The 16,038-nt window shown below is 39.4% G+C and overlaps 1 protein-coding gene across 11 annotated transcripts in view; it reads right to left on the minus strand.

Annotated features, from left to right (window-relative positions):
- Nucleotides 1-481: 481 nt before the first annotated feature.
- The window catches only part of PCLO (piccolo presynaptic cytomatrix protein), a 381,716-nt gene continuing 366,159 nt past the window's right edge, over nt 482-16,038 (minus strand). For all 11 annotated transcript variants that reach the window (XM_053252849.1, XM_053252847.1, XM_053252845.1 and 8 more), the window contains 3 exons: nt 11,494-11,625; nt 10,832-10,977; nt 482-4,727 (listed from right to left, as the gene is read on the minus strand). In XM_053252849.1, the coding sequence (XP_053108824.1) occupies nt 4,587-4,727; nt 10,832-10,977; nt 11,494-11,625 (419 nt within the window). In that variant the 3' untranslated portion in view covers nt 482-4,586. The remainder of the gene's footprint in view (nt 4,728-10,831; nt 10,978-11,493; nt 11,626-16,038) is intronic.

Below are 16,038 nucleotides of genomic sequence, written 5' to 3' on the forward strand. Positions count from 1 at the left end.
ATTAAGTGGCAGTGGCAAAATGCTGAATTCTGAATGAAGCTGCAATGGCAGAATGCCCCTAGAAGGGGGAAAATATATTTCTGTTGACAGCGTTTTTTCCAGTGCCTGACTCTCCGCACCAGCTTGTTCTGGACATGCACCAGGGTGTTGTGGCAATCAGGGCGACACACGGTGGGGTGGGGTGAGGACGACCTCCTATGCTCCACATACACTGAAGCAGACACATCCTCCGCCCCAGTAGCACCAGTAATTTACAGTCATATGGGAGCTTCTGTTGATGTTTGTTTTTTATTTTATTTTATTAAATTTTATTATATGTTTTTGTATACTGCCCTGAGACTTCTGTTGGGTCTAAAAAAATATGTTAGATAAATTAAAGAAGAAGAAATAGGTTATTCTTATTTTGGTCTGACAGTTATTGGCCTGTCCTCCAAGGTGAGTAATATTCAGGACAAACATATAATGGGGGGGAAAATCCAAAGTAGATATTTTAAATATTTATTAGACTGAGTTTAACAGTCTTTATACAACACAATTTGCATAAGTTCTCAAGTTACATCCTGTATACAATCACAAAACCATGACATGGATTTTATACACAGAGTGAAAATCAACAGCTTTACAAGCATTTTTCTCTTTATACAATTTGTCATATTTCTTGTTTGTTTCCTTTTGTACAACTTTTAGAACAACTTTTGTATTTAACGTTTTCTTGGTGAAACAGAAGGGAAAAAACCATCAAAGAATTCATTCAAGTGAAAAAGATATATTAACAACCCACCATTGATGCATGCAACATTCGTTGTGGAAATATTACATATCTTCAAGGACTACTGATGGTGGTTGTTACTTTTTAAATTTTATTCCCAGGGCAAGTGGTTTCCCCCGTCTCAAATATCAGGTATGCTGTACATGTTGTCTAACAGGATGATGGCACAAATGTTAGTCAGTGACTGCTGAGCACCTGGGCACGCCACTTAACATCTATACAAGATACAATCAACTTGTATTGACACTGACATGCTTGGAATGTCAGATGGGATTTGGAATCCAAACTCATTTTTGTTTCTCAATACAAAAATGCATATTTACAAGAAAGTAACAAATTAAGAAAACTGCTGTCTTTCAAGTCACCTAGTTTGTTATTCTGTAAATAACACATAGTTTAAAAACCCATTTGTTTCTTGTCAAAGTAAATAATAGAAGCATATGGAGAAAACATCAACATGCAATCCATGGTTTAAAGAGAAAGTATCCAGATATTATTTGAATCGAATAATAGTAAAGAACTTGCTTCTGCCTTGAAAAATGGCCAGGAATACATGAAGAATCCCTGAACATGATGTTGGTTGATATGTTCTTTTTCTTTCTGTATCCTCACCACCTACAAGATGTGATTATTTAGGTTCATGTTTTCCTCACATATAGATGTATCTATTTATATATAAGTGGTGGAACGTTTTACACAGCAATGAAAATTAAGTACTTGAGATAGCATCATGTACAATTCAAATACTAAAATAATAAAAATATACTAACATCTATTTGATCTTAATTGAGCTTCCAGGAAACTCAATACTAATTAAATAATTCTCGCAAGCTAGCTTACATATAATATAAGAGCTGTTTACATTTTACTTCGTCTTCAGAGAAGGAAGCAATATCAGCTGGTTACCAGCTACAGTACTCACCCCACCTCCCACTGCCCCAGTCAAACCATTTAATGTATAGAAAAGTAACTCGACAATGAGGTTGTAATGACAATGTAACATTTTACATGAGGTTGTAATGACAATGTAACATTTTTTCCCATGTGCTATAATATTTCTTCTGATATAAGCACCAATATAAGGAGGAAATTTAGGAGGCAATAGTAAAGATATAATAATAAAGCAATATATTGTTCCTGGATACTATCCCTTTAAAGGATTATGATAACCAATGAGATCAACATTCATCACAGAAGCCTTGTTTGGATTAAAGGAAATAACATAGCTGGCTGCTGCTCACTAAAAAGTCACAACAGAAACATACTGTGTGTTAGCTCATTTTAAGCTTTTTGTATGAGATTTCTACTCTCATCAGACTTATGGGTAGAGAAAAATGTAAATAAAACGCATTGTGCCACCAGAAAGCCATATTTCCAAATGAACTCATGAGAGTCATTTCTATGACAGATGGGGGGGGGCAGATATCAAAATAACGAAAAAAGTCCTTGTATGATTATTTCCTTTTTAAAAAGATTGCCACTAGAAGGATTTTGTTGTCTCCATTAATAAGAAGGAAACTGCATTTCAACATGATTTATTGTTGCATAGAATGATTCCAGTACAAGCCAGACTTTTGGTCAAAAAATAACTTGGCACATTTTGGAGGCATCTCTTAGTCTCAGTTGTGATGCAAACATTTATTAGATGGACCTTTGTGAACATAACTATGAAAGGAAAGGCAATTCATTGCTAATAAAACCTGCCTCGTCTAACTACAATCAAGTGAACATGCACATTATAGTGATTATGGTTCCAAAAGCTTAAAACATGCTGTCCTGACTGATAAATTTAAATGCCCAGACTCCATCTTACTAACAAGGCTTTTTTGTAATTAACAGGAGGTGATTGGTGAGCTGAAATGAGCAGAAAACGAAGCCAAAAATAGTCGCTAATAAATATCTGTAATTAATTTGAAGCATTCGCTTCCTCCTGAATTCCTCACTCTGATACCTACAAAATAGTATGTTGAAACAGCAGCGTGATCATTTAAGACTGATAAATATAGGCTTTCTAGCAAGCTTTCTACTGTTGGAAATCTCCATGGCAACTACTATATTATTCACCACCATTATTATAAATCATAGCAAAAACAAAACTACCAGCTGTTTGCACAAAATTGCATATTTCATGACGTTTTAACTTTGCTTAGTAATTCAAATTTGATGTTTTGGAAAACATCAAAACCTCTGATTTTGGACATACCTTCAATGTCCCACATGACGCAGCTTTTTTTTTGAGAGAGAGGGGTATATTTGCTCCCAAAAATTGGAGTGAAATGAAGTAATTACTGGGATAGCTGAAATCTGAGAAGACATCCATCCACAATTCTCTCACTATATATTTTTCAATTGGGATAGAAAGGTCAAATTAGACCAGTTAACCTCTGGTTGGTTCACATATTGAACCAAGGTGTACAGAATTGTGGATGTATAAATCAAATTTCAGTTTCACCACTGATTAGTGGTTCACTGATTAAAATAACCACCACATCTCAATCATTGTGGATCTAACCGTGTGTTTTAGCTTTAAATTTTTGTGTTGATTTGCTTTTGATGTTAAGCCATTCTTCCTGAAAAGTAAAATATAATAACCTGCCTAATTTATGTCATAAAGATATAAAATCAGAGTACTGTAAAGAGAATTAATTGTTTTTGTCATCTTTGAACACAAAAACTTTCTGATCACTTTCACTTCGTTCATATGCAAGCCACGATCTTAGCTTCATTTTGAAAGCTTCAGGAAAATCTTCCAACACATGACTTATAAAACTTTAGAAATGGTTCTTTTAAAAAGAAAAACCTGGCCATTTAACTATAATGCAATGTTGCAGAAAACTTCCCTTCAATATTTTCGTTTTCCAAAGTGAAACATCTTTTGTATACATGCAGCTAGTTACATGCAGTTAGTTACTGTTACACCAGGAGCAACTGTGAGATACATTGTATTCATCCTTCAAGTGTTTCTATTGAACTACAACCCCCAAAATGAGTGGGGTGACTTCCGCATGATGGATCGAAAGTCACATTTGGGTTACTTTTTAATCAGACAGTTTGAAACACAAAGTCCCAAGTTCACAAATGTAAGACAGTAAGAAGGAACAATCGCCATCTCAGTGCTTAAAAGTTTTAGAATCAGCCCCATGTTGACTTGAACCCCATGTTTGTTTGCAGACTACTATCTCAAAAAGATACTGAACAGCATTTTTGTCCAAACAATAAATACCATTTCTCAAATTATATTACCCTTTCCAAAATCACAACTATCAAAATGACAAGCTTTCTAGGTTTCTGTAATTTACATTCCCAGATGGCAGTTCTACAGCACTAACATGTAGAAATGCATAGATCTGCATTCTGAAATTCGTTCATAATTAATTTATGAAACACAGCCATCATTTAAAAATAATTGTAATTTATTTGCTATTGGGGCACCTCACGATGGTGCCTGGTGCAACACCTCAGGATAGTAAACAGTTAAATATTCTAAGGTGCAGACAAAAGTGGTTGAGTCTTCTGAGTGAGACCGTGAAAGGCAGTCACGTTGGGTCCTTTTTGCATAAAATGATCTTCCTTCTGAACCAGAGATTACCTCCTGCTGAGCCTTCAAGATCAATCTTCTTGTTCTTTGCCCAGGGGGTTGCTGGTTTTTCTCTTTGCTGTTTTATTAACACATCAGCCCTCACAGAAGTGTGACTAGCCCTCACAGAAGTGTACTTTGTAGCTCTTCCGACTCCATATTTTTAAAGCCGAGCTAAACACAATATCAAACTAGAGTTCTGGAATCACACAAAACTTTGTCCCAAGAAGACATCTTTGTTTAATGTGTTTGTGTTGAGCTGACCAAAAGTTTGTGCCAGTTTACTATTCTTTTCCTGAGGTCCACTTTATCAAGCCAAATGTATGCTTCACCAATCAAAGTCTTCTTCATAAACTTTCCTCCATTGGAAACAAGAAGAATCTAGGTTCAGAACAAAGGATTAGACAGATATTGGTTGCTCTGTAATAAATATCTCATGTAAGATTCCCAATTATTTTTGCTATTTTTACTACAGAGGGTCTGATGTACAATCATTTAATGTTGCCATGTGAACTGAGGGCCAAACTACACATACAATACATGCAATAGCATGCCCTAGTTCAAGCTGGCTTCACTTGTCCACACCACTGCTGAATACAATTCATTGACGTTGACAGTGCATCCCACCTGCAATGTACTGCACTGCACTGCAGATGCTAATGATAAAATGAACGGCATGATTCGAGAGCGAATCAAATAAAATCAAAGTTGGGCAAAGATGGGCGACTTGCGAAGATGGCATTTCGAAGAGAGGCACCGGATTAGCTGTCCAGGTGCCTTGGCTCCCACTCAGTCCAATTATCTCTCATCATCACGATGGAGATCGGATTGCAAATGCTTGTATTTTTTCCTCCCAGGGGGTGAGTTTGGGGAGCTTTCCCCTGGATGAACCCCCGGAATATACCTTTGTGCTTAAGGAACTGGCTGAACGGAAGAGGCAAGTATCATCAAAGCCGATGAAGAGATGAGCTCGCAATCAACCTATCTACTTTTTCTTTCCTAATTAATCTCTGAGAGGACTATAGTAGGGAGTATGCAAGATCTCCGGTATTTTTACTTTGCTTTTCTGAACCTCTTACTGATCTTCCTAGAAGCAATTTACAGTGTCAAGAAGAGGGCTGGTGGAAGAGGCCACTTACGTTTTCTTACTTGGAAGGGGGTATTCTTTAATTCTAATTTTTTCCCTTTCGGATTTTGTAATCATTATTCAACAACTTTGAAATTCAACACCAGAAAGTGGAAAGAATAAATTGGAGTGACTTAAGACTTTTGGAATGACTTAAGACTTGGAGTGACTTAAGACTTTTCACATTTTCCTATGGAGTAAGTTCCAACTCTTTACGTCTTCGACAGAATACCTTATCTCTGGGCCAAGAAGGCTTTCAAAATCTCTCAGGACTCTTATGTTAACCCTTTATTGGACTTCAGTGAATCTCAATAATCTATCAACTGCTTTGTTTTTGATGCAGTTTTGTTTTTGATGCACTATAAGAAATACCTTGGAATCTTTCTTTCTTAAATATGAGATTAAGAAAGATTAAATATAAAAAAGGAAGTAACTATAGGTTGAAACAACAGGTTGAAACTATAAGGATTTTTTCTTTACTTCTCACTGTATGCTTTGTGGTGTTATTTCAAAAAATATAATATAGGTTAGGGAAACTAGTTTAAACATTTTTACATGTATATCATGATTGCTGTTGTAATGTTTGCTGTATCATGATTGCTGTTGTAATGAAATTGAATTTATTATTATTATTATTGTTGTTGTTGTTGTTGTTGTAATGTAATGTAATTTTATTGACCAAACAGAGAGTAAAAACCAGTAAACATTAAAATATGTATATACATATCTGTATATACATGTATATACAGTTTAAGATTGGGGTGATATCCCATTATACCTTTTAAAAGCAATATAACTAAACTTAGCTACAGGAATAGAAATTAAAGCATCTTTGTCTGAAAGCAGATGTTTTACAAGGTTAGCATTGATGAGCTTTTGGAGACTAATTTCAATAGCAAATAATAAGATACACTCCACTCAGGCCTGCTCAATAACCCCAGAATTATGGGAAACTCATTTTCGGGCACTTTATAATGATATCTCCCCTCAAGGCCCCCTTCAAATAGGTTCATTACCACACTGGTCTCCGGTCTCCACTAAAGAGATAGAGCAATTAATCATGCAACTGAAATGCGGGAAAGCACCTGGAAACAATTGTATCCCGCCGGAACTTCTGAAGCTCTACAAAGATTGGTGGGCTCCTGTGCTGGCTGCTCTCTTCACACATATTGATCAAACAGCACAATTCCCCCAGGATTGGGGAATGGCGATTGTGGTTCCCATCCATAAGAAAGGCAGAAGGGATGATCCCTTTAATTATAGACCAATAAGCCTTTTAAACATCATAAGTAAACTCTATGCCAAACACTTATGTGTCAAACTATGTGCTTGGATGGAGCAGGAGTGCATTATTGAGGATGAGCAGGCAGGATTTAGAGCTAACAGATCTGGATTAGACCACTGTCTAATATTACAACATTTTGTGGACAAACAGGTAAAAAGGAATAAGCGACCCCTGTTTGCCGCTTTTATAGACCTTAAGATGGCTTTTGATACAGTTTCTAGAGGCCGTCTTTGGTCTAAATTGGCGGCTACTTCTATGGACCGAAGGCTTCTACTCTTGCTCATCAAAATGCACGAAAATTCCTTTTAAAGAGTGCGTTTAGACCATGCTGGTAACCTTACAAACTTAGTACCCATTAGGAAAGGGGTGCGACAAGGGTGTGTACTAGCCCCTTACCTATTCAACCTTTGCATTAACGATTTGATAAAGTGTTTGCAGACATCTGACACACACACACCAAAACTAGCCAACAAGAAAATCCCAATCCTGATGTATGCCGACGACGCAGTAATTCTATCTCAAACCAGGGTTGGGCTCAAAAGAGCGTTAGAGGCCTTAGCACTTTACTGCAGAGATGAGCATCTACAGATTAATTACGACAAATCTAAAATGATGTGTTTCACTAATAAAGTTTAAAAAATTGTATGGATGCTAGATGGACACCGACTAGAACAGGTAAATCAAATAAGATACCTAGGGGTAATTTTTCAACATAATGCTGGGAAATCTGCACATATTAGTATGGTCACAGATTCGGCAAAACGCAGCACAGCAGCAATCTTAAGATTTTTCAGAACTCAGGGTGCAGGCTACATACCAGCTGCCTTAAAGCTTTATACTGCAAAGGTCATTCCGCAATTATTGTATGGCATACAACTAGGTCCATACTCAAGGTTTGACACTTTGGAAAGAACCCAATCAGGGTTCTTGAGGAATTTATTTGGTACACCAAAATGTACAGCAAATGTGACTTTAAGGACAGAGGCTGGCTTCATAAAAATTGAATCTCAGGCCTGGCTTTTGATTATTTATTTCTGGTTGAAAATACATCTGCGACCAGTTGGTTTAATTCCTGAGTTTCTTTCAGTTAGTCCCCAGCCATTATGGTGTACTACAGTAAGTACGAAGCTCACCTCTCTAGGCTTAGACCCAGCCCAACTGCTGGAACTGGGTCTAGTGAACACGAAAAGAGTAGTGAAACAACGCTTTGTTGATATTGAGATCCAAGAAAACTGGGCTGCGCTTCCAGAGTTTGATAGAGCTATAAGAACTAATATGGATCTTTTCCCCGCAAAATATCTGTCGACAATTACTTTCTCTAAGTTTCGATGGATATTCACAAGAGTAAGGGTTAATTCCTTTCCATCCGCACTTCTAGCTGGGAGGTTTCAAGGTGTGCCTTTAGAAGAAAGACACTGCCGTTGTGGGTCAGGAGATATAGAAACTGTCGCACATATCCTTCTCCACTGTAATCTTCATTTGTATCCCAGGGAACCCCTTATTGCTCCTCTAATATGTAAACTGGCAGATCAATCCGATGCTAACCTTATTATTATTATTATTATTATTATTATTATGCAATTATATGTAATTAGTTTCTGCTATTTGAAGATTGCCTGTTATTTAACCACTTTTATCAAAAATTTTGTGAAGAGGGAAATCAAACTAAAAGCTTAATTTTTTTATATTATGGGTAAGATTTGTTATATGATTTGATGGTATTGTACAGGATTGTAGTCAAGAACATTTTAGTTGGTCTTTAAAATGATGAGAGAGTCCCAGTTAGTTATTTCATTTTATTTGTCACTTTACCCCTTTTTTTTGTCCTTTTTTTTTGCTTTTTGTGTGTGTGTGTGCGCAATAGGTTGTGGATACCTGTCATGAATATGTTAAATTGTTATGTAATCGGCGTGTAAGGGCTGAGAGTCTATTATGGCTCTGTGTTATTAAGAAGAAAAATTTACATATAAATGTTATGTTCTTGTGAAGTCGGCACCTCTCTAAGAACAATCTTGGATATGTTCTTATTTGTAATCATGTTTACTCTCAGATGTAACCTTTTCTGTTTTTATTCATATTACTAATAAATGCATTACAAAATCTAAAAATAAAAGTTGGGCAAAGGCCACGGGCTGGGGTGAAGGAGCAGGAAGGCCAGTGGAGGGATTTTTCAAAATATATTTAAGGCGCTACTTCAAGGCAGAGAGCCATTTGTGCCTCAGAGAAGACTGATCAGAGATACCGCAGCCACACTGTTGGTAGTATGGAACTGACTGTTTTGCCCAGTGATCAGACTGAATTCCTGCTGGGCTTATCTGATTTATTTATCACCAAAGGGATTAAAATCAGCTGTTGCTAGTGCGCCTTCCACCCACAGCTACACCATCCTGGGCCAGTACAGTCCTTCCACGTCCATTCTGCAGTTCTGCCTCAGCGTGCCACCCAGTAGTCCATGGATGGGTTCCTTGGTGTCTTGCCAAGGGTGCAAGGGTTCCATCAAAACCTGCAGCTTTGCGGAGCAGTGTGTTCCTGCAGCAGTCAGTGGCCAGCCAGGAGACAGAGCCAATCCAGATTTGGGCAACATGTCACCAAGTCTGGATGGATTTGGTGGCGACTGCCAGACAGCTACGTTCATGTCCAAACATCCAGCGTAAGACTGGCCCAGCACCAGTCAGAGTCTATGGTATTATCCAGACACAGGGGGGTAAGTGTGCTGGAGGAGAAGAAAGCAAACTTGTTCTCATGGTAAGAGCATAAATTTGTTTCTAGTCAGACCTTGGTCCATCAGACCATGACTGCTCTGTCCTGTGCCTGCCATCCTTGTTGCGGTTTGAGTTGTGGCAAGAAATGGCAGCTCATAGGAACATAGGAAGCTGCCATATACTGAGTCAGACCATAGGTCCATCTAGCTCAGCATTGTCTACACAGACTGGCAGTGGCTTCTCCAAGTTGGCTCCATCCCCTAAGGGGAATATCTTACAGTGCTCATACAGCTAGTCTCCCATTCATATGCAACCAGGGCAGACCCTGCTTAACTAAGGGGACAAGTCATGCTTGCTACCACAAGACCAGCTCTCCTCCCCAACAGAGCTCATGTCTCTAAGCGTGTGAGATTTCTTGGTGCTTGCTGTGATTAGCACCATAGCTGACTAACCGGACTGTCACTAACTGCTTTGGTCTGCTCTGCAATCTATATTCTACACTGCAAACAGTACTGACTTTGTTCTAGTTGAACATGGCTATGCTTGGTGGCTGCTGATAGAGGATTTTGTGGCAATGCTGAAGTAAAGAGTCATAATTGTGTGTGAGAGAGCACACTGCAGAGATATTACTGCAGTGCAGCACTGTGTCTGACAGTGGATTGGTCAGATTTTTCTGGCGGGGGTGGGGGGATTATGGCAAAATGTGGTGTTCTGTTTTTCAGGGAAGAGTGTTGCACACTTCCACTTTCTTGAGCAGTGAGAAATTCCAAGGGGGTGTGTGCACTCAAAGGAAGAGACTGGAGATATAAAGTGGTTTGTTAGAGACTGGAGATATAAAGTGGTTTGTTAGAGACTGGAGATATAAAGTGGTTTGTTGACTTTCCATACACAAACTTCTGCAGCCTTCCCCACTGGTTCCACACTGCTTCTTGTTCTCTGCAAGCTCTTGCATTCTGAGAATAACCCACGTTTTAGAACATGTGAAAGCTTTATGTGTGAAACCTGCACATTATTGCTGTATGCAATAATGTGCATTGGCCCTGAACAATTTAGTGCTCAAATTGTCGCTCCAGGTGCTTTTTCTCACACAGTGAGTTGCACCAGAATCCCTGGTCTTGTTCCTTCTGTGGAGACAAACAGTTTGGCAAGGATGATTCTGCGTGGACGAAAGCTACCATTTGTATTGTAGGAAATCCCTAACATTTTGCTGCCAAATCCGGCAGCTCTTGCAGTTCCTTTTCAGCAACAAAACAAATAATGGGAGATGTTGATGCAACATCTGGTTTGGCCTACACTAAAATGAATGGAAGTGAGCCTCAAATAGTCAACATAGAAAGCAAAACATACAGGTTGGATTAATATGGAGATTTACCTGGAGAGAGTGTCCAGTGGGACTCAAACTGAATCTAAATGTTTCATTGAATGAAGGTTCTCGGTCATGCCTGCATACTCTTGTTTTCTTCTTAATCACTCGCTTTTGAGTAGCAAGATTGACAACGTACAACTTAACGTACAGATCTGTTCAAATAAATAGTTTTACATATTATATAAAATTCCATTAGGAGTCTTCACTTCATTTAGTACTAGATGAAGGGAGGGAAATTTCTCTCTGCTGAAGGGATTTTATTGCTTCACAAATCCTTCATTGGAGGATTCTAGGACACAGAAACCATTTGTGAGTCCAGATCTATGTGATAGCCTTGCATGCTGAGTTCATCTTAAATTGATGGTTACATAGAACCATTTAATACTTTAGATAATGTATCAGACAAATACACTGAGGAGTGTATTTGTCTGATACATTACTTTCAAGTATGTGTGCTTGATAAATTCACACTTTATATTTTTACAACTACAAACCCGTGACAGAGCCACACCCAGATCAGATTTAGGTCTGCTAATGGATGGTTTTACTGTGATGATATTTTCTGTATTAAAAAAACTGCTGATCAGCTTTAAAGATTAAAAGTATACAGTAGTGAATACATGCTAAATAATTAATAAGATTATTAATAATTTTAAGAATAAATCAACCTGGTAAGTGATCTGGAGATTTAAACTTGTAGGTGATATTTCTGCATTGAAGAATCTCCACTGTTAGCTGTTCACCATCAGTCTTCATTTCCTTCTTTAAAGCAATCTTAATTTCACCCACCTGGGTTTTGCCTTAAAAAAAAAAATCATCAGTGATAGAAAAAAGAAATATTCACTACAGATCTTGTATGACCGGGAGCAGACAAAGCCAGTACTTCAGAATAATTCTACTGAACCTCAGCCTGTTAGAAGTGCAACCAGAATTGCTGCAGTTCAAATGGGCTCTATGCTGTATCTTGTCAGATTTGAATCATGTGTTCCAGTCACCTATCTTCCAGCTTTAGTTCCTGTAGCTTGTCTGTATTCCATGGGGCTAAATATAAAGGTGGTTGGAGAGGAGCAATCTTGTCTGGTAAACTCTCTGTTCTAGGTATCCCCCGGGTATCCCCAGGTATCCCCCTGGGTAACTCTAAAACAAAGGCATGTTCGAATCTTATAGATCCTTCTATATATAGATCATTCTATATATTCTATATGGAGCCTTCAAATCTTATAGATCCTTCTTACAGACCATTCTCAGACGGACCTGTAGAAGTCTCCTTGAATTGTATCTGTATTAATTGGAGTGTCCAGCTCAAATGGAGAAGGGGTAGGCTTTTTATCTTTACCCCCGGAAACAGCTGTGAAAGGCTGGCTGGTGAAATATTTTTCCTAATATTTTTTCCATATTGAAAATAAAGGTTAACCACTATTGGTTAATGTATGGTTTATGTATCTGAAGTAAGAAGGTGAGGATCGGTCACATAGACTTTGGCTTCTGGCTGCTTCATTCTACCTCAGAACTGGTAGGTCTCAGAAAAGCTTTTAACATCCTCAAGCCCAAAAGTTTGCCAGTTTGAATCCCCGCTGGTATAAAACATCTATCGAACATAGGAACACAGGAAGCTGCCATATACTGAGTCAGACCATTGGTCTATCTAGCTCAGTATAGTCTTCACAGACTGGCAGCGGGGTCTCCAAGGTTGCAGGCAGGAATCTTTCTCAGTCCTATCTTGGAGATGCTAGAGAGGGAACCTGAAACCTTCTGCTCTTCCCCTGAGGGGACTATCTTACAGTGCTCACACTTCTAGTCTCCCTTTCATACGTAACCAGGGCAAACCCTGCTTAGCTAAGGGGACAAGTCATGCTTGCTACCACAAGGCCAACTCTCCTCTCTGAGCAATAGTGATATAGGAAGATGCTATAAAGGCAGAGATTCAACAGGTGCAACTTCGCTCTTGGTGCACTTGAGCCAAGATGGAACCAGACTGCTGGTGCTTAAAATCAAAAAGGTGGCAAAACAGCTTGTAGTGGAAACAATTTGGACAAACCAGATGGGCAAAAAGGTCAAATGGGAGATAGCACATGCCAGGTAAAAGGCTTGGTGTAGAGGTACATATATATACCTGTACACCAAGCCTAGCTATCATTTCTTTCCGAACAAATGATAGATAGCTAAGATGGCTCCCTGAGAGATAAAATAAAAACCAGAAACTGGCGGTCGTTAGCACGTCTCTAGTAACACATTTTCTTTGTCCTTGTGTTATTCATAATGATTTTTTTGAGGACTCATGTCCTAGGTTGTCTGGCTTGTTGGATTCTATTGGGGAATCCAATTCCCCAATCTGCCTCTATCTTTCCTTTCTGTTTGTATGCAGGAATAACAGTGTCCCAATGATTCTCAACATTCCACCAGGTTGCTGTTATGTCCATACCTATGTTTTACCTGGTCACGGTCATGCATTATTTTTTGGATGACTGGGGAGGTGTCCCCACGGCATGTACTGTAGCAGAAAGAACCAGCTGAGCACACCCATTGACCCCTTCTCCTAGCCCACTCTGGTACAAATGTTTGTAATCTAATGGCTGGTCAGTGAGGTGAAAAGGCCAGAGTGTCCAATTTGCAGAAGATAGGCAGGAGCTGCTATTCATGTGAGTGAAATGGTCCTGCTGGACCACTGGGCTGAACTGGCCTTTGGTGAAGGGCCCTATTCCATAGTTGTAGTGTCAGCAACAGCAGAGGCATTGGGGCAGGAAGTTGGGGCAGGCGTTAGGGCAGGAAGAAGGGGGCAAGATCCCGCACAGCTTTGAAGATTGTGTGGAGTTCCAGGTAATTGGGTCTCACTTCGTGGCACAGCCCATGATGTAGATACAAGCTCCCCATACCAGCTCTGATGTGTTGGTAGTTATAACGGAAGCATAAACCCAAGCATCCTCTATATTGTCTTTGAAGAATGACAGCATGAAGGACTTTTCGTGTGTGGCTAGCGATTTGTGTACTTGTTAAAGTCTAAAATACACTGTTGCTTTATTACTGATCTCTCTCAATTAGGGTTGTGCATCAATTAGGGATGTGCATGAATCAATTGTCCAGTTCGAATTGATTCCATTGGAGTTTGAATCTACTGCCCACAAACCACATTAGAATTTGAATTAATTTGATTCAAATTTGATTCAATTTGGTCTATTTTTTAAGGGTTGGTCATCAATTCCATAGCCTCAACCATAGCCATGGCTCAGACAGAAGTGTGCCCTTCTGAGGCACACTTTATAAGGCAAACGGTTTATAAGGCAAATGGCTGTCTCCTAGCCCAACGCTTCTGAGGAGCTCCACCAAGCAGCTTGGTCTGACTCACTCAGTTTTCCCTTCCACCCTTTTATATGTATCCCCCTTCCCCTTCTCCTCTGCAAGACTTTGCTTCGTGAGGCAGTTGAGCTTTTCATTTTCATATTTTAGTAAAGAAAAGCAACTGGCATGTGATGTGCCTCTTCTTCAGGTGCAAATTTTCTACAGAGCTTCAGCAAGAGTCACTCTCCCTTAGTCCTTTCCCCTCAAAACGTTTTCAGGGGAGCTCATGGAGCTATCGAAAGTCTCAAGCTGCATATGGATGGAGGAGCAGATAGTAAATGTGAGGGAGGAACGGGGCATAAAAAGCTGAAAGCTGTCAGGAAAACTATTTCTGCACTTCCCTCGTGTTTTCGTTGCATTCCCGTGTTTCTGAATTGCAATAATTACTTGATGGCTCCCAAAGGCTTAAGAATGACTTAAAGCAAGTTCAAATAAAGGAAGAGGTCTACTGCTGAGGAGGAAAAGCGAGCTACCAGCATTGCATTCTATTGCTTCTAGTTGGGGGAGGGAGTGGATCTGTTCAGTATCGGTGGCTAAATGTTTTCTGCCTATTATCCCCACTGCTTCTGCCTTAATTCTTCCATTTGGGTTTCCTGTTCATAATCCAGTGCATATTGCGATATCAATCATTCTCCTGCCTTTTTCCATTTTGGGGTAGAGGTGTTACCTTGGTGGTGAGCACAAGCACAAAACACTACTGCACGGTCACCCATATATGTTTGAGTTGGAATGTAGCATACTGTAGCGTCCAAACTCAAAAATATATGGGTGACTGTGCAGTAGTGTGCATGCTTGAGACAGCAACATAGATTACTTCATTTATGGGGCATATAAACTGTTATATGACCATGGTCACTTGAGGTTCTGGTCATTATGTGTGGTCATTACCACCCACCTGTCAGCATGGAGCTTACTTATACCAAACAAAGTTTCCATCAATTTTATATGTGCAATATTACAAATGACCAGTTATGCTTCTGTATCTTGACATTGCAAATACAAGTATACAACTTGCATGATATAACTCTGAATACTCCATCACATAAACACTGAAGGAGTAAAATAGGGAATGGTGATGTAGATGAGGGTCTGTCTCAAGGGTGGCATCACAAGGACTACTGAGCAGCTATGAAGGGTCCAGTATAACCTTTGGGAGGTAAGAGGTCACTGATGAGGCCACATTCCGTGATTAAAGCAAGATAGGATTTTATTCCTTTCATTGCTATATCAGCAGCAGCAACAACGGTGTTCCACCTTCCAGGTCTCTCTTCTACCTGCACAATGGTTCACTTTGGTTGGAGCCAACATGAAGCAGGGGATGGGTCAACACAATCAACTAGAAAAACATTTTTTCAGCTGTCACTGCTACAGCAGAAACAGGAATTTTCTGAAACAGGAAAATTCACGAAACAGATTCAGAAACAGGAAACATGGAACCGCCAAAGTAAAGGAAAGGCATCCCACCAAGGTGAGAAAGGTGCTCATTGAAGGCCCACTGCTGAGGCCTTCCCATATCTGAAACTGGTTAGATCTGACTGGCTGAATGTCTATGATTCTATGAGACTAAGTAAATAGGCTGCAATCTGCAGCATAGCTGAGAACCGACAAATATCAATTTGCAGATTATAATCTGAGCAGGGCTGTTCTTTCTCAGATTAGATATTTTAGGCAAGAGCCTTTTATAGCTTGCCTGCCATGATCCAGGAATAGAACTTGGAACCTTCCATATGCAGAGCATGTGCTCTATCACCTTTATTTTACTCTTGTATCATCTGAGCGCAAGGAATCTATCTTGCATTCCTTTTCCTTGCGGCAGTCTTACTGGAATTCCTTACCGGAATCCCAAGATTCCAGATAGCTCTTTAATGAGCTATGGA

This window comes from Hemicordylus capensis, chromosome 5 (genome assembly GCF_027244095.1).
Source record: "Hemicordylus capensis ecotype Gifberg chromosome 5, rHemCap1.1.pri, whole genome shotgun sequence".
NCBI classification, from domain to species: Eukaryota; Metazoa; Chordata; class Lepidosauria; order Squamata; family Cordylidae; genus Hemicordylus; species Hemicordylus capensis.